The sequence below is a fragment of the Mesocricetus auratus genome, unplaced genomic scaffold, assembly GCF_017639785.1.
Source record: "Mesocricetus auratus isolate SY011 unplaced genomic scaffold, BCM_Maur_2.0 Super-Scaffold_100007, whole genome shotgun sequence".
In the NCBI taxonomy this organism is placed as follows: domain Eukaryota; kingdom Metazoa; phylum Chordata; class Mammalia; order Rodentia; family Cricetidae; genus Mesocricetus; species Mesocricetus auratus.
In genome coordinates, this window is record NW_024429191.1 from 82097456 (window position 1) to 82123777 (window position 26322).

A 26322-nucleotide genomic window follows, 5' to 3' on the forward strand; every position below is an offset into this window, starting at 1 on the left:
GTGTGTGTGTGTGTGTATGTGTGGTATAGGTACACGTGTGCAGTTGCAGGTACCCATGCACATGCATGGGGAGGTCATAGGAGAACATGAGGAGGGATGCTCTGCCCTGTTACATTCTGCCTTATTTTCTTAAGACAACATCTCTCGCTGGGCCTGGAGCTGGGCTAACTGCCAGCCATCCTTCTGTCTCTGCTCTCCTCCCATTGCACTGGGGTCATAGGCCAGCATGTATCCAGGCTTAGATTTTTATGTGGGTGCTGGGGATTTGAACCCAGGTCCTCATGTTGGTCCAGCAAGCACTCTTACCCACTGAGACATCTCCCTAGCCTATTATTATTTTGCTTGAGGTGGGATCTTGCTATGTAGCCTAGGCTGTATGCCTCCTGCCCTACCCTCAAGGGCTGGGACTGAGACATGCTCTGCCGTGCTGTGCTATGCATCACCATGTAATAAATACGATCATGATAGCATAGAAAATGTAATTGTGGCTGCTGGTGGTGGCGCACGCCTTTAACACAGCACTTGGGAGCCAGAGGCAGGTGGATCTCTGTGAGTTTGAGGACCTCCTGGTCTACAGAGTGAGTTCCAGGATAGCCAGGGCAACATAGGGAAACCCTGTCTTGAACTCGCCCCCCCCATGCAATTGTGTGAATTAATTTATACAGTTATAAAGTCCTTACCCATTACACAAAATGATACAATCTCCGGGTGTTTGAGAGGTCTGAGGAAGAAGTGCCCACCTCTGCCGAGGATGAAGCTGGAGGAGGAGAAGCATCAGACAACATGGCATGGAAGAGATGACATTTCATATGTTTTGAAAAATAAGTGGAATTTTCCAAATGGAAAGAGGAAGGAAGATCAGTCAGACGGAAAGGCATGGGACACTTAGGCGTGACAAGAATCTCTTGGGCTAAGGGAGAGTAATGGGTCATGGTCAGATGCCAGGTCTCTTCTTGCTCAGGCTGGCTTCAAACGCCCTCTGTGCTCAAGAACTACCTGGAGCTTCTGGCCCTCCTGCCTCCTTAGCGCTGGAATTATGGGCACACACCATCACATCCTGCTTGAGAAGTGCCAGGGATGGAACCCAGTGTGTGCCAGGCAAGGAAGTGCTCTGTCAGTTGCACTGCGCTGCCAGCCCTAGTCTCCTTTCCACAGCACTACCGCTGCATCAGGACACCCCAGTCCAGCTCCAGCATTTTGCAACTTTTGAGCTTCTAGAGGCTTCCTATCTGGGGAAGACCCAAGGAAACTAGTGTAAGGGATAGGAATAGCAGGCAAGTAGTCTCTGAGGAAAATACTACAAAGCTAGTGAATTAGAGTTAGGGGGGCAATACAGTGACTGCCCTGAGATGATTATCAGAAACCTGCTTGGTGCAAGCATTTATAGACAGAGGCTCTACACAGATCCATCTTCCCTAACAAAAGCTGGAGACCGTGGTATTGTCAAGAGGATGCAGGGAAAGCATTCGACAGCTGCCTGTTAACTCAACGAGTGACATAGAGAATGAATGAGACTGGAGGAAATCAAAGTTATCAGTGTTGATGTCTCTGTGGAGGTGGGACTAGAAGAGTTCAGGAAGTGGCCCGATAGTTACTCTTTTTTTTTTTTTTTTCAAACCAAGCACCCAGGAGCTAACCCCTGGGGCCCAAATGTGTACACGACCCCGTTGGGCTCGGTTTCCACTAGTGAGCGCTGGGGGAGAGTCCTTGACTTCAGAGGTCTGGGGAGGGTTCTGAAGAGAGGCGCTCGCTCACCGCTTCAGGCAGGGTCCAGACGTGCGCCCGAGGGGAGGGAGCGCACGCCCTTGGCCCGCCCCGCGCGTCCCACCCACTGTGTCCCCTCCCCTCCCCTTCCCTACCGCCACGGGAAAAGCAGCCGTGGGCGCCAGGCTCGCCGTGGCGCGCGGTGTGTGAAGGGCAGCGGACAGGATGCGAGCGCAGCGGCCGGGGCGGCTCTGGGCAGCTCTGCTGGCGCTGGGGACACTGGCGGGCGTTGTCGTTGGAGGTGAGTGAGGCAGGCGGGTGTGCCCACTGCGGTGAGACCGTGGAATCCAGAGCTCCGGCTGAGAAGCTGAGGCGCGGGGGCAGGTCCTTTCTCCGGTGGCCTCGAGGGCGCGTCGCTGGTGGCAGAGGCAAGGGGGGATCCGCCGGAGGGCCCCGTGCGCTGGCAGAAGGATGCGGCTCACCTGCTTGAGTGAGTGTGTGCACTGAGTTGCCCTTTCTCCGAGTAAGGCATGTCCCCACGAGTTTGTTCATCTGGCTGCCACGCTCTTTAAGGAGGAGCAGGATTCGCGCTCGAGTCCTTCTGGGGCGGCTCTCGCATCCAGCATGTCCGGACTGTGTAGGGAGTCAGCACAGACTTGGGGCTGGCTTTAGCTCTCTCCTGCTTGCAGCTCACATCATCGGCTTTTGGCTTCTCTGGTGCTTTGGGGATGGGGAGTTTGGAAGTCAGCAGAGCCCAGGGGAGCTGGAGGTGATATTGCTGGAGGAGGAGAAACTGAGGCTCTGGGTCAGCAGGAGCAAGTTAAACCCTGCAGATGGTGTGTGTGTATATCCATGTGTGTAATAGAGTAATAGAGTCTCACGTATTTCAGGATGCTTCACACTCTCTGTGTAGTTGGGAGTGACCTTGAACCTTGGACCATCCTATGCCTACACTAACGAGTGCTCTGCACCACCGCTCAGGGTTTATGGACTTGAACCCAGGGCTTCCTCATGTCAGGCAAGCACTTTATTAATTGAGCTACATCTCCTGACCCAGATGGACTATTTTTTAAAGGTTATTTTATTAAGTTGACTTTGAGACTAAGCATTCTAAAAAAGGTTTTGGTGGCTGCCTTCAAGACCCTTCCACGGGACAGGGAAAGGGTGTCTCAGCGGAGAACTTGCAGTTGTCCTTTGTTGCTGAAGCCTCTGAGTGACAGATGAAAGGTGGTCTTTAGCCTACATTGAACAAGCCTTGTGACCACGGAACAGAAATCGGTTTCTCCAGGATTCTGCCCCGAGAGGTTTGAGCCTCCAGCAGCTGCTGCTAGCGGGCGGCTGTCTGGGAATGGGGAAATTCATCAGGAAAGTTGATGTTTCTTACAGATATGCTAACTTCCATGAACTTAAAACCTATAAAAATTGACTACTTCTGAATTTTAAATTGTCGTATAAAGACAGTGCATGCCTATGTAAAGTGTGAAAATGCGTACGCAGATACACTGTATGCAAATCAAGGTAGCTAGTATTCTTTGTAGCGTTAGACACCTTTCAGCTCCTCTTAACTATAGCTTCCAAGTGTCATAGTCGTCGTCGTTGTCATCATCATCATCAAAGTCTGAGCAGAAAGTCATGAGTTCACAGACAGGGCATAGACAGCAGGGTGCTTGGTTCAGCTCTAGCGAGGATGAGGCAGATCCATCATTTTGGTCTTTCACTTTCTCCCACCTTTTCTGAACCCCAGTGTTCTGTTTTTGGTTTGGTTCATACAGTTACAATGACGCATATAGGATCACACTGCTCTGGTGTACCTGAGTCTGGGTTTAAAGATCCTTTAGTGGGGAGACGGGGGAGATGAGGCTGATAAAGTAGGACCACCTGAATTCTGTCCCCAGAACCCATTAAAAGAGCTTGGTGTACTGGTGTGCTTGTAACTGCAGTGTAGGGGGAGGAGACAGAGGCACACAGAGCTCCGTGGTGAACCAGCCTGGCCTACTTGGGGAGCTTCAGGATAGAAAGAGATCCCATCTCAAAAAAAAAAAAGTGCTATTTCCGAGGAATGATACCCGATGTTGTCTTCTGGTTTCTGCCCAGGAACAAGTGTGAAAGGACGAATGCACATACACACCAAAACAAAGAAAACCCACAGAGCCTTTAGGAGCTCTGTTCACAGGTTTGTTGTGATTGGGGAGGGCTAGGTGGAGTCCTGTTGAGGAACAGAGAACTCTAGAGCATTCTGCGAAAGAAGTGTCTGTCATACACCCCATCCCAGTGTGGCAGAACTGCAAATATTTAGGTCCCTGGGGAAGCAGGTGCTGGGATGACGGACAGTGTTGAAGGGACACAGAAGGACCAGGGTGGGAGTGAGGTGGCACCGAGGGGATGTCCGGAGCAGGAGATTGTGCTGTGAGGTGACAAGAGCCTCTGTGAGGATAGCATTCAGTCTTTATCTACAAAGATAATCTTTCCGGCTTAATCTGAATACTGGATTTTTGTGACTTCCTCATATTTAATGTTTATTCCAACCTAAGTAGCTCAGAGATGAAGTGCTTACTTCTCTTCTAGAGTTTTTATTCTGGAAACTCTCCAACTGAAGGCCTGGAGAGACGAGGAAAGGCATGTTGCTGGGGAAAGGGACAGCCAGTGGGATGTAGGTTTGATTCTTGACTTTGCCCCTGATTGACATGCGATTTTGCTAATGTCTTTGTAGCGTTTCCTCACCTGTAAAGTGGAGAAAAATAGTGCCTCTGTTGTGGAGACTAAAAGAGACCAAGGCACAGATTAAATATTCAAATAATGGTGATTCCCGTTGTCATTACTTTTCCTGTCAGTGGTGTGTATACTACCAACTGCAGGCCAGAGCTGTTGCTAAGTCATACATTAGTGCAATCCAGGCTCCCAGCTGAGAATTTATTTCTCACATCCTCTTAATCCAACCCATTCCTCTTTGGTGGCTTGGCATATTTCATGGTCCTGTAAGAGTCTACAGAGAACGTACATTAATTTTTTTCCTGTGCATATCAGGATTGTAAAATGGGGGTGGTAAAAATCCAACACATAAGACTTCAGCCTCCACAAAGAGAGTAAAATGTCTATTTTGTTCAACACTGTGCCCAGCGCTTGGCACACCAGCAGCAAAAGAACTATGTAGGGAATGGTATAAAAGGACATCTAGAGGGGCTGGAGAGATGGCTCAGAGGTTAAGAGCACTTGCTGCTCTTCCAGAGGTCCTGAGTTCAATTCCCAACAACCACATGATGGCTCACAACCATCTGTAATGAGATCTGGCGCCCTCTTCTGTTGTGCAGGCAGACAGAATACTGTATACATAATGAATAAATAAATATTAAAAGGCATCTAGAGGTGATATCTCTTAATTTGAAAAAATCCAGTATTTACACATTTGTAATCTCAAGTGTTCTTACCTGAACACTCTGGAGGGTGTGTGTGTGTGTGTGTGTGTGTGTGTGTGTGTTTTGCTGAGACTGGAACCCAGGGTTTTGTGTGCTAAATGTGCTGTACAACCACAACCCTGGCCCTTTGTCTGTGTGGGCTTTTGTGCTGTTGTTCATCTGACCAGAGGATGAGGAAGACACAGGGAGTCCTCTGAAGTGTCTGCCCTTTGTCCCGTCTTTGGAGGAGTCACTAGAACAATCTTTTCAAACTCACAAGTGTGAGAGCAAAGGTGAGCGGTGACATATGTCTCCTGGGAATAGCATAAGATAGGACGAGGAGGCAGTGGTGTGAGGAGGGGCAACTGAACATGACTCGAGAATTCCCTGATAAAAATTCTTCCTTTGCAACTCCCTATCCTCCTTGGATCTCTGTTTATCATCTCCTCCCAGCTTCGAGAAGCCTGCCCTTGTTGGCAGTAACATCCGGGAAGCATGCCCACAGGAACCGCAGGTCATGAATCAGCAGACAGATAATTAACCGGGCAAGGGGTGTGTGTATGACTGAGCAGCTTTGGGGGATAAGCTGCTTAGCTTGCCCTGCCCTCTTTGCTGCCCACAGGGTGGCCTGCTATAGCTCACCATCCCCTCCTCTGCCTTCTCCCCAAGTGGAAGGACCATGCACCTACTGCAGCTTAGGTCGCTGGTGAACGTGAACCTGGAAGCTGGGGTCGATGCAGCTCAAGGCTTCTCTTTGGAAACTGCCAGAACTTACTGGAACTTGAGACCAGGCAGCAAAATGATAAAAACTTGCCTTTCTCTCTAGGCACACAGTGTCCACCCCCTTTAAAGAGCTAGGACGGGGGCTTAGAGGGCTAGCTAGCAACTAGGAGCACTTGCTGATCTTGTAGAGGACCTGAGTTTAGTTCCCAGAACCTACATAGGTGGCTCACAACTGCCTGTAACTTTAGTTTCAGGAGATCTGACATTCTCTTCTGCCCTCCTTGGGCACTGCACACTCGTGGTGCACATACATCCATGCAGGTAAATACTCATACACACAAAATCAAAATACATACATCTTTAAAAAGGAGGATTGGGCTAGAGAGAAGGCTCAGTGGTTAAGAGCATGTAATACTCTTCCAGAGGACCTGGGTTCAGTTTTTTTTTTTTTTTTTTTTTTTTTTTTGGTTTTTCGAGACAGGGGTTCTCTGTGGCTTTGGAGGCTATCCTGGAACTCACTTGGTAGTCCAGGCTGGCCTCGAACTCACAGAGATCCGCCTGCCTCTGCCTCCCGAGTGCTGGGATTAAAGGCGTGCGCCACCAACGCCCGGCTCTGGGTTCAGTTTTAAGCACGCACATGAAATAGTTCCCAACTGCCTGTGAATCCAGTCCTTGCACGCACGTACTGTGCGTAAACTCACGTAGGTACACATACTCATACACACACATAGACAGAAATGAGAGTGAAGAAGGTTTTAAGAAAGAGTATCAATGAAGCTTATGTGCCTTGGAGTTCAGCATCCTCAGTGTACAGGTCTGCGTACTTTTGGTAAGGATAGACAATCAAATAACCACTACCATAATGAAGATAGGGAGAATTTTCAGAGAGGTCCCCTCCAGCTTCCTTGTAAATCTTCTCTTCCCGCTACTGGTCCCTGGCAACCACTGATCTTTCACATGTCCCCATAGATTTGTTTTACAGAACGTCATAGAGATGAGACCGCAGTGTGTACGCTTTTAAGTCTGGCTTCTTCTGCTTGTAATGCACTTATAGTTCACCCAAGGTGTTGCTTGTGTCAGTAATTCCAAGAGCCCAGTGGGGCCATTCCATCCTCCTACAGTTCGTATCCTATAGATATTACCACGAGAGAAGTGAGGCTATGACCTCTAAACCATGGAGGTGCCCTTGGTGTTCAAATGGAGAGACACACTTGAGTCATGTTTAAGCCATTATATTTTCCAACTGCTAGATAAAGAACTGAGGATTTTACATCATTCTCCACTTTTTATTTTTATTATTTTTGGTCCTAAAAGCAAAAGATATTTTCAAATATATTTTACTAGTTTTAAAAAATAATTTTATAATTCCCTCTCACTCCTTCATCTAACTCCTCCTAGATCTTTCCCCCATTCTAACTTTACCTCCTCTCTCTCTCTCTCTCTCTCTCTCTCTCTCTCTCTCTCTCTCTCTCTCTCTCTCTCTCACCCACCCTGTCCCATTTGTGCTTACTATATACTCATGGGTATGGAATTATTCCCTGGAGCAGGAGACACCTTCTGGGGACCACGTCCCTGAAGAAAACTGTGTCTTCAGTCCCCAGAGGCCATCAGCTGTCAGTAGTGCTGTGATGAGTAAAACTGTCCTGTGACATTCAGAAGACACTGTTACTCCAGTCCTACCCAACCTCTAGCTCTTACAGTCTTTCTGTCTCTGCAGCAGATATTTTGTGGTGAAATATGTCACAATTCTTCAGGCCAAAGGGATGCTTAATACACCCAGAGCCATGCTACCACTCATGTGTTTGGTAGCACCTCTGAAAAGCCAAACAGAACCCAACAACTCCTTACATGTGACATTCCCACCAAACCCAGGAACTCCTTAGACGTCACACTCCCACAGAAGACTACAACCGCCCCTGCTGGTCCTTTTCTTTGCAGGCCAGGGAGGAAGAATGGGGTGGATTCATGCTCGTCACTGGAAGTCTGACTTTGGTGCCCAGTTTGATTCTTCCACAGTGTCTACAGGCAGGAAGGTGGTGTATTCTGCTCAGACATTTCCCTCTGAGATGTAAAATTGTCACAGGCATGCAGATGTGTTTTCCTATTCTTAAACGTGTGCTACATGCCACTTTCTTTTCTGTAGAAAAAAATCCCACGGAAAGAGCAGCAAGCCTGCAGTTAAGAACATCGTGTCATGGCTCTGTAGGCTTTTATGTCAAGTAGCGGATGACTGAACACGTTGTCTTACCTGCGGGCCTTCGTCCTGGTATCTCAGAGGCAGTGGAGTTGGTGAAGGGGCAGATGGAGAGATTATTTTCTGCTCTGCTCTGCTCTTCTCTCTCTCTCTCTCTTGGTACTAGAGATGTTTCTTCTTTAAGTGATTTGGATCTCCACGGAAAGTTTCTTTGTGAAGTAAGAAGTCCCGGGGTTAGAATCAGGCTTGAAATGTTGCACTAGAGGAGAGTTCCTGGAGGTTGGCGAAGGCATGCTCAGTAGCCACTTTATAAGTCCCCGAAGTCAACCCTCTTTACTGGTGAAATTCTTAGAGGAAGAAAATCTGGTCTGTGAGCTCTTGGACAGTTCCAAACCCAGGTGTCAGTCTCCCGATGTGATAGATGACTCTCCCAGAATAAGCCCTTGCCAGAACTGTTTGTGAGGTCTGTGTTTGAGAATCTCACCTGAGACCGGAGAGTGCCAGGCCTCACTCCTGGGAACTCTACCCTTGAGAACAGATCACACTACCCTGAGTAGCTCCAGAAGCCCATGGGGATAAAATGATCAAAGATTGTTTTTCTTCATTCTCCTCTAAGCAACAAATAAAAATTCTAGATATGATGTATTACATATTTTGAAATGTACACATTGGGAAATGGCTAAATCAACCTGTATAACATATGCTTTAGCTCACATAGTTATCACTTTCTTCCTGGTGAGAGCACTTAAACTACTTATTTACTTCTTTGCTTTTCTTTTACTTTTTGGGATAGGGTCTCTTTATGTAGCTTTGGCTATCCTGGACCTCTGTATATATAGACTAGGCTGAACTCATAGAGATCTGTCTGCCTATGCTCCCAAGTGCTGGGATTCAAGTTGTGTGCCACTAAGCCCAGCTAAACTGCTTTATTAAAAAGCAGTTTTCAAGTAGAAGATACATTGCTGATAACTCAAGTCACCATGTTATACTAGATATCCTGATGCTCCTTCTATTCTGTAACCTGGGCCAGCATTCTCTTTCTCAACGGTATTTGTCAAAGTTTATTATTAGGTTCCTGCCTAGCTTTGGGATATTGAAGATGTAGTTTGTAGAAGCTCTGAGGAACCTACATTAATGAATGCAAACATGGAAAAGGAGGCAGAACCAAGGACATTGAAAATTGACTTTAATTTTCTTTTGGGTAATAAAAATGATTCAGGTTGTAAAAATAGGCAGTTCAGGGGCTGGAGATGGCCCGATGGGTAAGACATATTTACTTGCAAGCACAAAGATATGAGTTCAAATCTCCAGAGACCATGTAAAAGGTGGGCATGGCTGCAAATGCCTGTAAGCCCAGTGCTGGGGAGCAGAGACAGGTAGACACCAGGAGCTTGCTAACTCATCAGCTTAGTGAAGTTGTGAGCCCCGGGCTCAGAGGGACCTTGTCTCAAAGGAATAAAGTGGGGAGTGATAGGACAGGACACCTGACACCTCTGCTCCCACATACGCAGTGTGTCCAGGGGCACACATAGGTGTGCATAAAGTAAAATAAAAAACCGAGCAGGACAGAAATGCAGTAATGTAGACAATACAAGTTATTTGTAGGTTCATGTTTAGAGAACCACCGTTGACAATTATCCTAGAGTATCCCCCATGCATATGTCCCTGTGTAACGTTATTGTTACTTCTCAAATAGGACCTCCCAGGTAGGATTACTGTCGCTTAATAATATACTCTAGGCACCCTTTTAAGATATTTATTTTTAATTCATGTGTGTGACTGCTCGCTTACATGTATGTATGTGCACTCCATGCACACCTGGTGAGGGTGTTGGATCCCCTAGAATTGGAATTACAGGTAGTTTTGAGCCACCATATGGGTTCTGGGAATCGAACCTGGGTCTACCGCAGGAGCAACAAGTGCTGTTAACTACTGATCCATCTCTCCAGTCCCTACTCTATGCATCCTTTATGTCATTGTTTATTGTTGTAATTCTTGCAGAAAACACAAAGGGAAGAATGATATGTAGGCATATTGGAGCACCTTAGCCGCTCTGTTGGCATTTATTTGCTGCTACAAACAAAGTCACAGAGATATACATGACCTTGTATATTATGTTCCTCTGTGGGAGTGTTTCTATAAACTTAGTTTCTTTTTTCTTTCTTCTCCCTTGCCTTTCTTTCGATATAGACTCTCACTTGTAACCCCTGTCTGACCTTGAACTCACAATGTCATCTCGACCTTCTCTGTACTGTGATTACAAGGGTAATTTCTTGAATTTATGTTGGGTAGGACAAAGGGTATGGATATTTTATTTGTTTTTAATTCCTTTGTGATATTAGTGTATGAACTAATATCAGGGCTTCAAGCTTTTAACTACTTAGGACCCCTTCCCCAGGCCACAATTTATTTATTTATTTACATAAAGTCCTGTTGTTATCTAGATTAGATCCTAAAGGTTAAACTCATACCATATTCCATTTCGGCATTAGTTATTACTTGGACTACAGGCATTACTGTGCTTGACTTTATTTTTTGAGATAGGCTCTCATTTAGCCTAGGCTGGTCTCGAACCGACTTTATGGGTGAGGCTTGAACTCCTAATCCTCCTGTCCCTATCTCCCAGGTGCTGGGGTTATATCTGTGGACTACTGCTCCCATCTCAGATTTTAATAAATGTTGCCAAACAGCCTTCCAAAAGCAGTTGAACGGATTTACCTTCAAGATTGGCTTTGACAGCTAGAATCGCTCATAGCATAGCCACCTGCCCTGCTACTGTAAAAGATCTTGGAGGGATGCCCCAGAATTGCAAAGCTGGATGCCAAGGTCACCTCTAGGACACCACTGGGCTGGGTGTCAAGCAGAGCATGGTACAGGCATGCCTCTTCTGTACGCTGAGTCAGTCAGGTGGGAGGTGGAGCCGGTGTGAATGGAATCTTCCAGAACTCTGAAGTGCAGCATTTGGCCCACATTTTAGGATAAGCAAGAAATGCCCACTTGTACATCTAGGAGCCTCAGGTCCAGGGATGCCATCTATAGATTCTAGAGTATTAGTGGCCCTGTTGACATTTTCTGGTTGTGGAAGACTATACATGTTCAGGGCCAATAGCACCTCTAATAGATTCTCTGATCTAGTACGGTTTGTTTTTACAGAAAAGCTAAAAGAGAGCTTGGAAGAAGTGAGGGACTCAAGAAAATTGCAGACTAGTTTAGTGACTGGAGAGGTCTGGTCCTGGGGGCTCCTTTCTCCAGCCAGGGCGATTTCCTCCCTACATCCCATCAGAGACAAAGGGCCCTCTTCAGTGTGACCCGAGCTAAAAAGGAAGTGAGGTGCATTCCCGGTGCTCTAAGTAATGAGAGTGAGCATGTGGGAGAAGGCAGCAGATCATTTATTGAGCATGGGGGGCAGGGTCTTTCACATATGTTACCGCACTTAATCCTCATGTAGTAAATATTATGCCCATATTTGGGAGACCGAGTTGGTGGGGAGGGGATAAAAATAGCTGCGTGGGGTTTTCAGAGCTTGTCTGATAAAGCTGGGTGGCTGACTAAGTCCTGGGGAGCAGCTATAAATCTTGAACAGGGGTACAACCTATTTTAAAGAGAGCAACAGAGAGATGTAAGGGTGCCACTGAGATTGTATGGTCTGCGGAACAGCAAAGAAGACTTTAGACCTTTCAGACTAATTGCTTTCTCTGCCACATCCATTCTGTTCCATGTTTTACTGACCCTGTTTTTCTTTCTGAGTTTCCACAGGGCTAGGTGTTAGCTTTAGACCACAACTGTTCATAGGAATGGGTCTTGTGGTCTTCACCCACAACTTCCTGAAGAACCCATTTAGAGATGTAACCAGACATGATCTGTCTTCACTTATAAAGTAGGGTCTAGAGGTGGAAGGTCAGTGAGGCAGGACTGCCAGTAGTCAAAATATCTGACAGAACCTTTTGTAAAGGCAGCGTACTTGCTCAGGCCCAAACCCTTTCAGTTCTTCAAGCCCAACCCATCAGCAAGTCCCTGGAGTGCATCTAGAGTCTGACCACACCATTAACAACACTGTCCTTCAAAGCCAAACCATTGACATCTGTTGCCTGCGTTGCTTTAATAATATCCTAGTTGATCCATTTTCCTCCTGGCTTCGATCTTGCCTGTGTGCTTGGTGGTCAGGCTAAGCCTCTCCCTTTGCTTCTCAGGTCCCTTCAGCATTCCCACTGTGTGGTGAGCACTGTGCTCCAACGCTGTACGGCTTCCTAGTGTTGGTCCCTAGCTCTCCAGTCTCCCCCCTGCCTCTCTCCTCCCCCTTCCTCTGTCTTCTGGAGACTTCTTCAGCAGGAGGATGTCCATCCAGCTCTGGTCTCTGTTCTTTGGGCAATGCTTCTCACAACCCGCTCCTTAGCATCATTGTAGAATGTCAGCTTCCCAGGAAGGCCTTCAAGCACCACCTTCTCTGGATGAGACCACTCATATACTCACCACTGCTCTGCCTTGCTTTGTTTTTAAGCATTTGCCTCTAATTCTGCTGTTTGTTCCTTTGTCTTCCCTTTCCACACCTAAACATGACCATCACAGGATCAGGGCTTGTTTAGTTCATCCGTGTGTCTCCAGTGCCTAAGAGAGTGCTTAGTGCAGGTAGGTGCTCATCAAATGCTTGCTGAGTGAAGGAATGAACTGATGCTAGAGTGCCATTGATAAATATTGGGCGAATGAACGAATGAATATTAGTACCATTGGTAAACATTGGTGGAAAGTTTTAATGCTAAAGGAACCTCTTTTCTGGTCTTATCCATGGTTGGATGAGATATGGCAAAGTTTCCATTCCAGGATGCCCATCCCCACCATGCCCAGTTCATGAAAGTATCTCAGGACACTGTTCATCAACATAATGTCAAATATGGCTATGGAAATGCAAATCTACTTAGAATTAATTTCTTAGGGCTGTTGTGGCCAAGTCCATAAATTGGACATCAGAAATGTATGTCTGGGATTCTGAGTAGAACACATCTTTGTCTCTTTTTAGCTTCTAGTGGTGGTTGGTAATCCTTGGTACTCCCTGGCTTAATCCTTGGTACTCAATGGCTTCTAGTTTTGTCACTCCAGGCTCTGTCTCTGATAACACGGTGTTTTCTGTCTGTGTCTGCCTTCACCTGGGGTTTTTCCCTTCTTACAAGGGCATCAGTCATCTTGGATTAGTGTCCACACTAATGACCTCATCTTGTTTGCCTCTATACATTTCCAAATAAGGTCACATTCACAGGTACTGAAGGTTAGGATAGCGTTATATCTTGGTGTCAGGAGATATATTCAAGCAGTAACATATTTTAATACTTACCCTTGATGGAGGCAAATCACACATAATTTCTATTGTTAAATTACACATTTAGTTGGTTTTGGTGCACTTAAGATTATTTAAAATCTGAAATCAGATACCTCTGCATCCATGGTCTTCAGTTGGATAAGATATTGGAGTCTGAGCTCTCTACCACTCTGCAGTGTTTCTTGGGGCCATTTGCTTCTGAGCATAGAAGTTTGTGTGGCCTTGAGCTTTACCTCTCTCTCCCTTCCTTCAGTTATTACGGGAGAAATAAAAACCAAAAGCATACTTTGCAACTTGTTCTTTTTTTCCGTTTTTTTTTTTCTGAGACAAGGTTTCTCTGTATTGTCTTGGAGCCTGTCCTGGAACTCGCTCTGTAGACCAGGCTGGCCTCGAACTCACAGAGATCTGCCTGCCTCTGCCTCCTGAATGTTGTGATTAAAGGCATGCGCCACCAACACCCTGCTGCAGCTTGTTCTTGTTAAGCCATGTGTGCACATGCAGGGCCGTTTGCATGAGATGTTTTGCTCATTGACTCACCCATCCAGGAGACTGCAATGGAAGATCGGATACCACCTGGTCACTTAGTGTCCCCATGAACCTACTTGAGAAGTGGCTAAGGCTCAGGGGCAGGGCTGAGGCTCCTGGCCAGGAATTTTCTCTGGCAGGCAGTAGGAGAGATCTCCATGGTGTTCAGTAGTGTGGACCATCCTCCATTCTCACCCTGACTAAGCAAGCCCTGAAGGTCCCTGGCCTCATCAGGGTGTCCTGTCCACCCTGACAGTCCCTGGCCTCATCAGGGTGTCCTGTCCACTCTGACTAAGCCCTGGAGGTCCTTGGCCTCATCAGGGTGTCCTGTCCACCCTGACAGTCCCTGGCCTCATCAGGGTGTCCTGTCCACTCTGACTAAGCCCTGGAGGTCCTTGGCTTCATCAGGGTGTCCTGTCCACCCTGACTAAGCCCTGAGAGTCCATGGCCTCAGGGTCCCCGGCCTGCATTCTGACATCCTGTCTCATTGGACAATAGGTCCTCAACACTGCCCTTTATGACTTCCCCTGGTTCCAGCTCCATTCCATTTCCTTTTTGCCTCTATTATTTTCCCCGCCCTTTATCTCTTTTCTGGTTCTGTGAACCAGGCTGATGTGCCAGACCACAGCCATCTATTTCTGCTTTCCAGGCAAACTCCTTGGCTGGCCTTGCCTTCTTTCCCAGTGACCGCCTTTTCTCAGCAACCGTTCCTAGACTGGATTTTTGAACACATATTCCTTGCTCTGTCTAGATTTTTTTTAACCTATTGTGATACTTTTTGGCTCCACACTCCCATCTTTAGCCTCCTTTTCAGGGTTTAATTTGTTTAATTTGTGCCTGGTGTCCAATAAAATGACGTTAAGGAATTTAAAAAAATGGTATGGTGGTTGTCTACTCTAAATAGCTTGAAGCTAAGGATAAAATTGGCAACAACAAAAACAGCTCCAGCATCAGCATCCTTTGAGTACTTTATGTACGCCAGCTGTTGCCTTCAAGGATGTTCATTCAAGGATCGCAACCTCCTGTTGAGGACCCGGTCTGGTCAATCTTGCTTGACTTCTTGGATGAAGTCTAGAGAGGACAGGCTTTGGGAGTCACCCACTCTTCTTACTGACATTCCAGTGAGGATCCTCACTTCTCCAGTAAGCGCTTCTGGAACATAGAGACTGAGAAGGAATACAGGCTTCATGAATGACTGGAAACAGAGGCCTGGAGGAGGCCCACATGTTCAGAAGGGAGGGGCAGCCTGGGAGCAGCAGTCCTTTGAATCAGCTGGGGCCCAGCACAGACAATTCTGATGAGTCAGCCATTTTCAGCCACTGCATTCCAGGATTCCTGCTCTGGGTGGCAGGATTTAGTTGCTCGGGGGGGGGGATCATTGGCTCTTATACTATCAACCTGGGATTCATTAAAAATAAGAGATCAAGGGGACAGGGTGACCATGACTCCCTAAAGGACAGATCCTTGCAGCCCAGCTCATCCTCTGAGGTCTGGGAGGGGCCTGCTGTTTCTTGTTTCACATTTGGCCAGGCTTCCCACTGTAAGTCAAGGACTCAGGGAACACTAGTTTGAGAATGAATAAATGGATTCAAGGATAGATTGGGAAAGGCTTTGAAAAATAACTTGGGCTGGGCTGTCGAAATGGCTCAGGAGGGTAAAGGCGTTTGCTGCCAAGTTTTCTGCCTGAGTTTGATCCTCAGGATCTACATGACAAAAGGAGAGAACCAACTCTCTCAAGTTGTCCTCTGGTCTCCACACTGTGGCATATATGCTCATACCTTCTTTCTTATTCTCTCTCAAACCAAACAAATGAATGTAATAAGAAAGAACTTGACAGTACCCACACACCTACACTTCTCATTTGAACTATTTCCTCTTTTTCTAGTGAACACTGATGGTATTTATGTCCAGGATCACTCTTAGTTGCTAGTCTCCATGGAAACACCCCAAAGAGGGGAGCTACCTAAAATAGTCTAGGACGGTTCCTCTCTGAACTCTTCTGATGGAGCTATAATGGTGAAGGGCTGTGTTCATGTCTCCAGGAGGAGCAACGGTGAAGCTAATATCTGGCCTGACTGCCCTTGCAGGGAGAAGCCTTGGATGGCACTGTTGGTTTTATAGGGTCAGAACCTGGCGTCTGTAGACTTGGATGGCACTGTTGGTTTTATGGGGTTAGAACCTGGCATCTGTAGACTTGGATGGCACTGTTGGTTTTATGGGGTTAGAACCTGGCATCTGTAGACTTGGATGGCACTGTTGGTTTTACATAGTGTTAGAACCTGGCGTCCGTAGAAAGATCAACTACCTTTTCTCCATTGCACACTGCTTTGTTGAAAGTTGCCCCACTTTGATGCCCTGGGACCTGACTTGGAATCAGTGCCACAACTGCCACCTCACAATCTGCTCTCTCTCCCTCTCCCTACCTCCCTCTCCTTCTCCCCCCCTCACACACACATACACACACTCACAGTCATACTCTCACATAGTCTCACACTCACAGTCACACTCAGAGCACATCCTCACAGTCACACACACACATTCACAGTCACACTCTCACATGCACTCTCTCTCCTTCTCCCCCCTCACACACACATACACACACTCACAGTCATACTCTCTCACACAGTCTCACACTCACTCACAGTCACATACACACACTCACAGTCACACTCTCACATGCTCTCTCTCTCACACATACACACACTCACAGTCACACTCTCACACTCACTCACTGTCTCTCTCACACACACCCACACATACACACACACACTTAAGTTTTATTCATGTCTGAGAATAGAGCTCTAGGAGTTACTCACAGGCTTGTAGCGTTGTCTCATTGGTAACACTTGGAGTGAAGAAAGGCTTTTGAAGCAAGATAGAGTCAAGCCTCTGAGGAAACCTGAAGCCTTGCTTCAAAGATTCCATGTACAGTCCAGTGTTTTGAAGAGGTTCCATTTATATATTACATGTATGTGTTTATATATCTACATATCTAAACATACACCTAGATATTGAAATAAACTCTTGCTATGACTGGCCCAGTACTTGTAATGTAGTCCAGGCTGGCTCCAACTCATGATAGTAATCTTGCTGTAGCCACCTGACTGCTAGGGTTATAGGTATGTACTGCCATTCCTGGTCTACAGTTTTTAGTCTAGAATTCTGGTATAGTCTTTAGAAATGAGCTCAGTTGCAACAAAATAGAACTGTTTCGGTTGGTACCAGTACGTCTTTGGACTGGTTTAGGCAGGCAGGCAGGCAGGCAGGCAGGCAGGCAGGCAGGCAGGCAGGCAGGCAGGCAGGCAGGCAGGCAGGCAGGCAGGCTTCTAAGGTTCAACTGATTTGTCCTTTTCTTTTCTTCTCCTTGTTACTCCTCCTCATTTTTTCCTTTTCTTTTTTTTATTTCTGTGCTGGGGATGGAACGTAAGGCCACAAGCATGCTAAACATTCATTGTATCGCTGAAATATTTTTCTTGGCTGTTAAATGTAATTTTAAAAGGTATTATTTTCATACATGCAAACAAAAAGAACATCTATCAAGACGTTAGTCAGTTTAAACAGTGTGGGAACCAGAAAGGTGCTTGAACTGGTTCCAAAGGGAACTCGAGGAATAGAGTTTTATAGTTGGCTAGTCTGGAAATGAATTGGCCAATGTCTGTAAAGCAACCAGCTTTAACCTTCGGGGCTCATGTTCTCTACCAGGTAGCCGTCATTGGCATTTTTGTTAGATGAGAATCACTGGTGTTTGCCTCATAAAAATAGATTTATATTATCATCAATTTTCTGTATTACCCTCTACAGTACAAAGTAGTAAAACACCCTAATCAGTTCAAGACAAAGATACAGATAGTTGCCAGGCAGTGTTGCACATTTAATCCCAGCACTGGTGAGGCAGAGGCAGGCGAACCTCTGAGTTTGAGACCAGCCTGATCTACAAAATGACTTCCAGGACAGCCAAGGCTACACAGAGAAACCCTGTCTTGAAAAACCAAACCAAACCAAACCAAACAAAAGATGCAGAGGGTCTCTGATCATGGCAGAATCATTTTCGGAGTATGTTCTGTTCAGATGTTGGGATGGATAGAATTCAGTCATAAAATAGATGTTTGACTAGATGAGAAGTTTTGGAGATATTGAAAAAAACACCCAAGGAATTAGGATAACTTCTTTGGAAATAGATTTGTTGAGGACAAAGCCAGAAATGACAGTTATGGGCAAAGGAGGCCGTGCAGAGAGTTGTGTGTAAGAGGACTGACAGGGTAGCTGACTGCACAAGAGGGGATGGATTGTCTTTCTGCCCATGGGAGAAAAGGCTTCCGTGAGGCACTGTGGGCAGAGGGGGCTTATTTGTCTGAGGCCAGGGATGCCAGCTAGGGGGGAGCCTTCTACAGGAGCAGCTGCCTGGGGTTAACTTCCTGGCTGTACTTCTCAGGTCTATTTTGGGCCCCTGCTGTCTTTGTCCCTCCTTGTCGTCTTTCCCCTGCCTTTTGTCAACACGGGGACTCTTCACTTCTGAGTGTCATCTTGAAGCATCCTCTTGGCCTATTGCAGAAATCCTGTACAACAGATCAGCCATTTCACAGAGATGAGATGAGTTACTCAGGGGCACAGCATCAAGCACACTCGCTTCCCACTCTGAAATGTCATGTCCTTCCAGTCTCCATTAGCCTTTCCTGATCATTCCAGTCCTTTCCAGCATTGAATGCGTGTCCTCCAAGACAGATGTATTGGGACATTTGTTGAGATAGTGAGACACAGCCATTAAAGTTACCCTGCCTCCTGCCTCACAGTATTTAGGTGTTAGTCTTAGTGCATTTGGGCCTTAGGGCTTCTTTGTAGTGTCTGCGACTACAATTAGACAGCTGGAGAAGGTACCTGGCCGTTACTCTTGCCCAGTGTAGGTATAAAACCATCATTAATTAATTACTTTCTATCAGTTGTGATGGGACACTTGGGTCTGTGGCCCAGTCCCATTATCAGCTGCTGTCACTGTGGCCTCACTGGCTGAAATGGTGCTGAGTTTCTCCCCGTCTTCTTCATTTTCTTTTTAGCTTATCAATAGTCCATGTTTGGTAAATGCGTATGGCAAGGTTAGGGTGTGTTTGTGTGTGCCTGGGAGATGTTCACGTGAGTGTTTGGGAAATTTGGGGTAGCTGGGGCAGGATGGTTATTGCCTTCAGCAAATCAGGTGCTAATGTCTGCGTCTCTTCATTGCAGAGTCCAACATCTGTACCACACGAGGTGTGAACTCCTGCCAGCAGTGTCTGGCCGTGAGTCCTGTGTGTGCCTGGTGTTCAGATGAGGTAAGGAGCCCATACCTTATTCTGTCAATGCAAAAGCACAACTCTCATCCAAAAGAAGTATAGGGAGGTTTATTCTGGAGCCAAATGTAATTGACGGTGGCCAAGGAACATGGATTCAGGTTGCTTCAAATACTGTGTTCCCAACATGATGACCAGTTTAAATGAAGGTTTTATGGTAACAGAACAAAGAAAGTAGTATACCAAGGTGTTTTTAAAGTACATCGGTGAAGCATCAGGTCATTGGGTTGCAGTAAAGAGACAGAGAACCTGCTATGAGCCTCTGATGCTACCTGATGGCATTCCTAGCCTCTGGGTTGGTGAAAGCTAGGAGTCTGTTTGCAAATCTCAAAAAGGACTTTTACTTCATAGTCAAGCCCACGGGTAGGTAATAGATGGTTATTTAGGGGGATAATATAGCCCCAAATAATTTGGTTCCCGAATTGTAGCATTCCATTTGGCCTTGTAGAATGATCAACATGGGTATGCCCCCCTAAACTTCAGTTCACAGCTGTTTCCCTAGATTTAGGTGCTTTTGTGTAAGCACAGACACAGGGAACTCCTTCCTTCCTCCTGAATGCAGTCCCCCCCCCCCCAGCAAGACTAGGTGAAGCCTTCCCGCTGACAGTGGGAAGCTGGTAAGGGAGGTTAGAGTCGGTTGTGCTCGCCCGCTCCCAGCCAGTTGGTTGGATGTCCTTTCTTGCTGTGACTGTTGATACTCTTCACCAGGTTTTGCTTGCTTCAGGCTAAGAACATCTCAGGGATGAAGGGCTTTAGTCTCAAAATGAGAGAGAGGTGCTAGGGGTGTGGAGAGCAGCCAGCTTGTTTGTCATTCAGAATGGAAAAACAAAACAAAGACCCAAAGAGGAATCTGTGTGTGTGCGTGCCCGTGCCCATGTGCTCAAATTCGTAGAAATCCCTTTTCCTTCCTTTTTCTCTGATGACAGGAGGCTCTTCTGCCTTCCTTCCTTCCTCCCTGAGTCCCTCCCACCTTCCTTCCCTCCCCTCCCTCTTTGAGGTGGGGAAGGATATCACAGCCCACTAGTGAGGACCAGAGGGTGACAGGAGAGGGTCAGCCGTGTCTAGGCAGAGAGTTTGTTGTGTCTGAGGCCCTAGGGAATGAGTGTGTCTGAGGCAATAGCTATGTTTGTGGCCAGGCTGGGAATTTGGAGCTGGCAAAGACTGACGGGAGGTAGGGGGTGCATGTGGCTGGAGAGGTACCCAACAGTTACAGAGGGAGTGAGTCACCACCTCCCGGCAGATGGTCACCTGAGCCACTGGCTTGGCCACTCCTCAGCCACCTGAGCTGGCCGCTTGGTCCAGAGCTAGCTCCTTGACTGCTCTAGCTGTCCCCTCAATCTCTCTGTGTGCTTCTCTTTCGATCCTCTGAGTTTCCTAAAAAGGCAACCTCCTGGGCAGACTGGGGAGGAAGGGAGCAGAAGGCTGTGTGTTTATCCCCTAGAGGAGGGCTGCCAGAGCCTCCGAGGCCAGCTCCGTGCACAGCATTGGCCTCTGTGCCGTTTGGCACGGGAACTGCTTCTAGAGGCAGCTGCCCAACATCTGGACCAGACTGATCTCATTTAGCGAATGCAACATTCTCTGGGGCTTGGGGAGGGTAAGCCCTTGTTCTCCACCCCCACAGGTGCCCCTCCCCTCTGGGCTACACTGGAGGCTCAAGTGTGGCTTTTTCCTTCGCATTTGTCATATCCTCCTGCCTTTGGTCACCATCACGATTTTGTTAAGCTTTCTGAGGAAGTTGTCATTCTGCAACAATCCCAGGAGGAGTGGGACCTAGAGGGTGTCCTGTTTGGCCTGGCTGGCCTAAGGTTGGCTGGCTGGAGCAGAGAGAGCCCCCTGAAGAAAAACTAGTGGGACACAAAGGATGTCTCTCCCTCCTCTCTCCCTTTCCACCTAATGCATAGATAGGCAAGGGAGTCTTGCGGGGAAGAAAGAATCCCCAGAGAGCCTGTCCTTTAGAGGGGTGTCCAGTCCTGTCCCCTCCTCATATCCCGTTTGATACCCATCTGGGTCTTATAGGGACAAGTTAGACTGGGTCCTGACCAGTCCAAGCCCCTCCTTAGGCTGTATGGACACATTCCACAGGGCTAGAGGCAATTGTGGAATATTTACTGGTCACTATGGTGAATCTTTGCCCTCTGGGGCAGACTGAGGGGCCAGAGGGAGAGAGGCTGGGGAGGATCGGTCTATTGATGGGGTGGAGTCAGGAAGTGGGTGGCAGCTAGGACCAAAGGAAACAAAAGAAGGGAGGTAGAGAGCCCTCGGAATGGAATATAGTGGCTGACAGAATCTACCATCCCTAAGTGAGGAGGAGGAGGGTCTGGGCCGGGAGTCGGATGTGGGACAAAATGTGTCAGGCAGGGAGGAGCCCTGGACTAGAACTAGAACATGACTGTTATCTTTTTCCCGGGGGAGCAGAACTTCCCTTGCCCAGGGCAAGCTTAGCTATTGAAAATGTTTGGATCTGTACTTGAAACAACCAAAGGTGGGGTTGGGGGCGCTGCTCAACCCTCTGCCATCCCTGCCTTGACTGTCTCGGGTGCTGATGCTGGCAATGCCTCTGAAAACAACTGGTTGGGCTCAGCTTCTGGTTCTTAAAGGACAGCAGCTCTTGGGTGTGTATAGTAAGGACTTGGCTGGGTGAGAGGAAAGTAGAGCCAATGTGTATGAGTGGGGTGTTTTGGGCCCATCTGCATAGGGTGTGTTCTTGGCCAGATAGATACGTGGTTAGATAACATGGATTTGGGTAATGTGCTATCTCTGGCCTGTACAGCTAGTAAAGACACCAGCTTTACACAGTGCTAGGACCTGCCTTCTTGGCTTAAGTGGTATCATACCGGAGTCTAGAACTTTCTGAAGTCATATGGTAATTTAACAAGCCTGAAGTGTTTGTAAAATATAAAGGCTCCCAGGATGGACCCTAGACCTATTGCATCAGAACAGGTTGTTATGGTAGCAAGGGAGATAACATTGCTACTGGTGGAGGCTGGGATTGGACTAGGTGGGTGGAGGCAGACTTGGGGTTGCCATCGAAATACAGAGCACCTAATTCAAGTTGGATTAAATAGCAAATAATTTTTCATCTTGGTATGCTTTGCATATTTTCTAAATTTGGCAACCTTAAGGCAGGACCAAATGCTAGGGAGTGATACACAGGCCTGAGCACATGCTGGAAGGTGAACCAACTCACAACCTGACACCCAGGAATGAAAGAGGAAGAGTGCAGTTTGGGGCATTGCAGGTAAAAGACTCTAGTAGGACTTCTTTCTCTGTATCTGTAGGGAAAGGCTCAGGATGTGTGTGTGTGTGTGTGTGTGTGTGTGTGTATGTGTGTGTGTGTGTGTGTGTGTGTGTGTCTGTGTGTTTATCATGTCTATAATTTCTTTATGTTTATTTTTAACCTGGATCATAGATGTCCACCTTGAGTTTGTCCACAAATTTGTTATTGTAGGAAAAAAATGTATAGTAGGTATGGTGGCTTGAAAGAAAATGGCCCCCAAAGGGAGTAGGTATGGTCTTGGAGGAAGTGTGTCACTGTGGAAGTGGGCTTGAGGTCTTGTATATGCTCAAGCCGTGTCCAGTGAGACAGTTCACTTCCTGTTGTGAAGATGCAGGTCTCTCAGCTCCAGTTCCATGTCTGCCTGCATGGCACCACATCCCACCATGATGATAATGGAGTAAACCTCTGAAGCTGGAAGCCACCCCAGCTAAATGTTTTCCTTTGTAAGAGTTGCCGTGGTCCTGCTGTGTCTTCACAGCAATGGATATCACAACTAAGAGGTAGGCTCTGGCTATGTAACTCATTTGGTGGAGTGCTTACTCTACATGCATGAAGTGCTGGGCTTAACCCAGAACTTCATTATCTGGTCATGATGGCCACATATCTGTAGCTTTGGTCCTCAGGGGGCAGAGGTAGGAGGATCAAGGTGAAGGTAGAAGTTCAGGGTTGGGCTAGGGAGAAGGCTCTGTGAAAGCAAGAAGACTTCAGTTCAAATCCCCAGCACCCTCATAAAAGCGGGACATGGTCACTCCTGTCTGAAATCTCAGTGTTGGGGAGTAGAGACAATTAGATACCAGGAGCTTGCTGGCCGGACATCCTAGCCAAAGCAGTGAACTTCAGATTCACTGAGACCTTATATCGAAAAATAAGGTGGCTGGCGGCGGTAGCACACACCTTTAATCTCAGCACTGGTGAAACAGAAGCAGGCAGATCTCTGGTCTACATAGGGAGTTCCAGGGCAGCTAGGGCTACATGGTGAACCCTGTCTTAAAAAAGAATGGATACCATCCTCTGACTTCCTCATGTGTGTGCAGGCATACCTGTGCATCATGTGTATATGTGCAACACACACACATACACACACACACACACACACACTCACACACACACACCCCATAAAAAATTCAAGGTAAAATTTTGCCTATATAGAAATTCAAAGCCAGCCTGGGATAAATGAAATTCTGCCTCAAAATAATCAATCAGTCAGTCAGTCAGTCAGTCAGTCAGTCAGTCAGTCAGTCAGTTCATCAAATAGAAAAACCCCAAACAAATAACACAGTGGTAAGAATGTGCCCCTTATCCTCATAACCAACAAAACATGAGTCCTAACAGCTGTAGAGTAAAATGCCTTCTTTCTCTATTGTCTCCCCTCCATACACCTCTTTGTGTTCAGGCAATCTAAGTCTTACTCTTACTAAGTGAGGCATTCAGTGGGCCTAGGGAGATAACCCTGTGGTAGAGCCCGGCATGTGCAAGTCCACTCCTAGTGCTGAAAAAAGCAAAGAGAACACTTCAAGGATGTTTTCCCCGCCGTCTTCCAAGGAGGGAGTACACAGTAACAGTGGTGGTTACAGGGGTGGAAAGCGGCTGCCGTCCCTTCACAGGACCCTCAGAGGATTTGACTATATTTGACTCATACTGAGACTTTGTAATTTGAAATCGTCTCACAGTCTTATTTTAGGCCCTGCCCAGCCCTGTGAGGCAGCTATCACAGTGACTATTATTCATTCTGTACTTTTCCCAAACAGGATTAAGGGGACTGGTCCTAATAGCATGTGTCACCTCTCAGGAAGGGGAGGTAATCCCCCAGCTGGGAGCCTCCCACCTCTGTGGGTGATCTTCTTTCCCCAGGGGGTGGGGCTTGACTCTTTGGTGTAACATCCGGTACTGGTGGAAACTAGAACATTAAAACCAACCCCTATCTAGTTTTCTCTTTGGTGACCCAGAGATATCCTTTTTCCTGTGTGGGCCTGGGGTGGGAATGTGGCCAGTGTTACTGAGGACATTGCCTTGGTATCTTTGGTATCTTCCCAGAGCAGAAGGCTCTCAGGAAGAGCTGGGCCAATGGGCCTGTTAGGTTTCTGACTTCTGATGTCAGCGACCGCCAAAGGAGGGAGATGGCCTGCTCTTGTTTCTCATTGCTTTATTTACTTACTTAGTTTTAATTTGTCAGTCTTTATTCACAGGAAGCACAAACACTGCCAGCACATGAGCCAGAGGAAAGGCCCCAGAAGCACCCTCTCCTGTCCCAGAGCCTGAGGAAACTCACTCCTCATGGCTTGCAGTTTTCCCCCTCCTGGTTCCCTCCTCCAGCCTCTGTCCTGCTCTGGAAAGGCTCAGCTCCCCTGGCATCTTGGTGATCTAATCATTACCTTTTGGGGAAGGTTTTCTCTGAGGTCTGTGGGCAGTTGAAATCAGAGATAAGTTTGGAGGTGGTGGTAGTGTGTGTATGTGTGTGTGTGCGTGTGTGTATGTGTGTTTGCGTGTGTCAGTAAGGGTGGAGTATGTGTGTAGTATGTGTGTGTGTGAGAGAGAAGGTAGAGAGTGTGTGTGCTGTATGTGAGAGGGTGAAATGTGTATGGTGTATGTAGTGTGTGTGTGTGAGGGTAGAATATTGTGTGGTATGTGTATATGTGTGTGTATATGTGTGAGGTGTGTATATATGTGTGTGTATGTGTGCGTGTGTGTATATGTGTGTATATGTGTGTATGTGTGTGAGTGTGTGTGTATATGTGTGTGGTATGTGTATATGTGTGTATATGTGTGTGTGCATATGTGTGTGAGTGTGTGTGTATATGTGTGTGAGTGTGTGTGTATGTGTGTATATGTGTGTATATGTGTGTGTGCATATGTGTGTGAGTGTGTGTATATGTGTGTATATGTGTGTGAGTGTGTGTATATGTGTGTGTGTATATGTGTGAGGTGTGTGTATATGTGTGTGGTATGTGTATATGTGTGCGTGGTGTGTGTGTATATGTGTGTGTATATGTGTGTATATGTGTGGGTGTGTGTGTATATGTGTATATGTGTGTGAGTGTGTGTATATGTGTGTGGTATGTGTATATGTGTATGAGTATGTGTGTATATGTGTGTGCATATGTGTGTGAGTGTGTGTGTATATGTGTGTATATGTGTGTGTGTATGTGTGAGGTGTGTGTATATGTGTGTATGTGTGTGTATGTGTGTGTATATGTGTGTGGTATGTGTATATGTGTGCGTGGTGTGTGTGTATATGTGTATATGTGTGTGAGTGTGTGTATATGTGTGTATATGTGTGTATATGTGTGAGGTGTGTGTATATGTGTGTATGTGTGTGTATGTGTGTGTATATGTGTGTGGTATGTGTATATGTGTGCGTGGTGTGTGTGTATATGTGTGTATATGTGTGTGAGTGTGTGTATATGTGTGTATATGTGTATATGTGTGTGAGTGTGTGTGTATATGTGTGTGTGTATATGTGTGAGGTGTGTGTATATGTGTGTGGTATGTGTATATGTGTGCGTGGTGTGTGTGTATATGTGTGTGTATGTGTGTGTATATGTGTGGGTGTGTGTGTATATGTGTGTGTATATGTGTGTGAGTGTGTGTATATGTGTGTGTATATGTGTATATGTGTGAGTGTGTGTATATGTGTGTGTATATGTGTATATGTGTGTGAGTGTGTGTGTATATGTGTGTGTGTATATGTGTGAGGTGTGTGTATATGTGTGTGGTGTGTGTATATGTGTGCGTGGTGTGTGTGTATATGTGTGTGTATATGTGTGTGGTATGTGTATATGTGTGCGTGGTGTGTGTGTATATGTGTGTGTATGTGTGTGTATGTGTGTGTGTGTGCTTGTGTATATGTGTGTATATGTGTGTGAGTGTGTGTGTCA

General features: G+C 46.8%; 1 protein-coding gene across 2 annotated transcripts in view; it reads left to right on the forward strand.

Moving 5' to 3' along the window:
* Positions 1-1861: 1861 nt before the first annotated feature.
* Itgb3 (integrin subunit beta 3) overlaps positions 1862-26322 on the forward strand; it is a 58109-nt gene continuing 33648 nt past the window's right edge. For both annotated transcript variants that reach the window (XR_005878460.1, XM_005070043.4), the window contains exons 1-2: positions 1862-2005; positions 19067-19152. Coding sequence is in view for 1 of the 2 variants with exons in the window: in XM_005070043.4 (XP_005070100.1) it covers positions 1930-2005; positions 19067-19152 (162 nt within the window). In the remaining variant the exon portion in view is untranslated. The remainder of the gene's footprint in view (positions 2006-19066; positions 19153-26322) is intronic.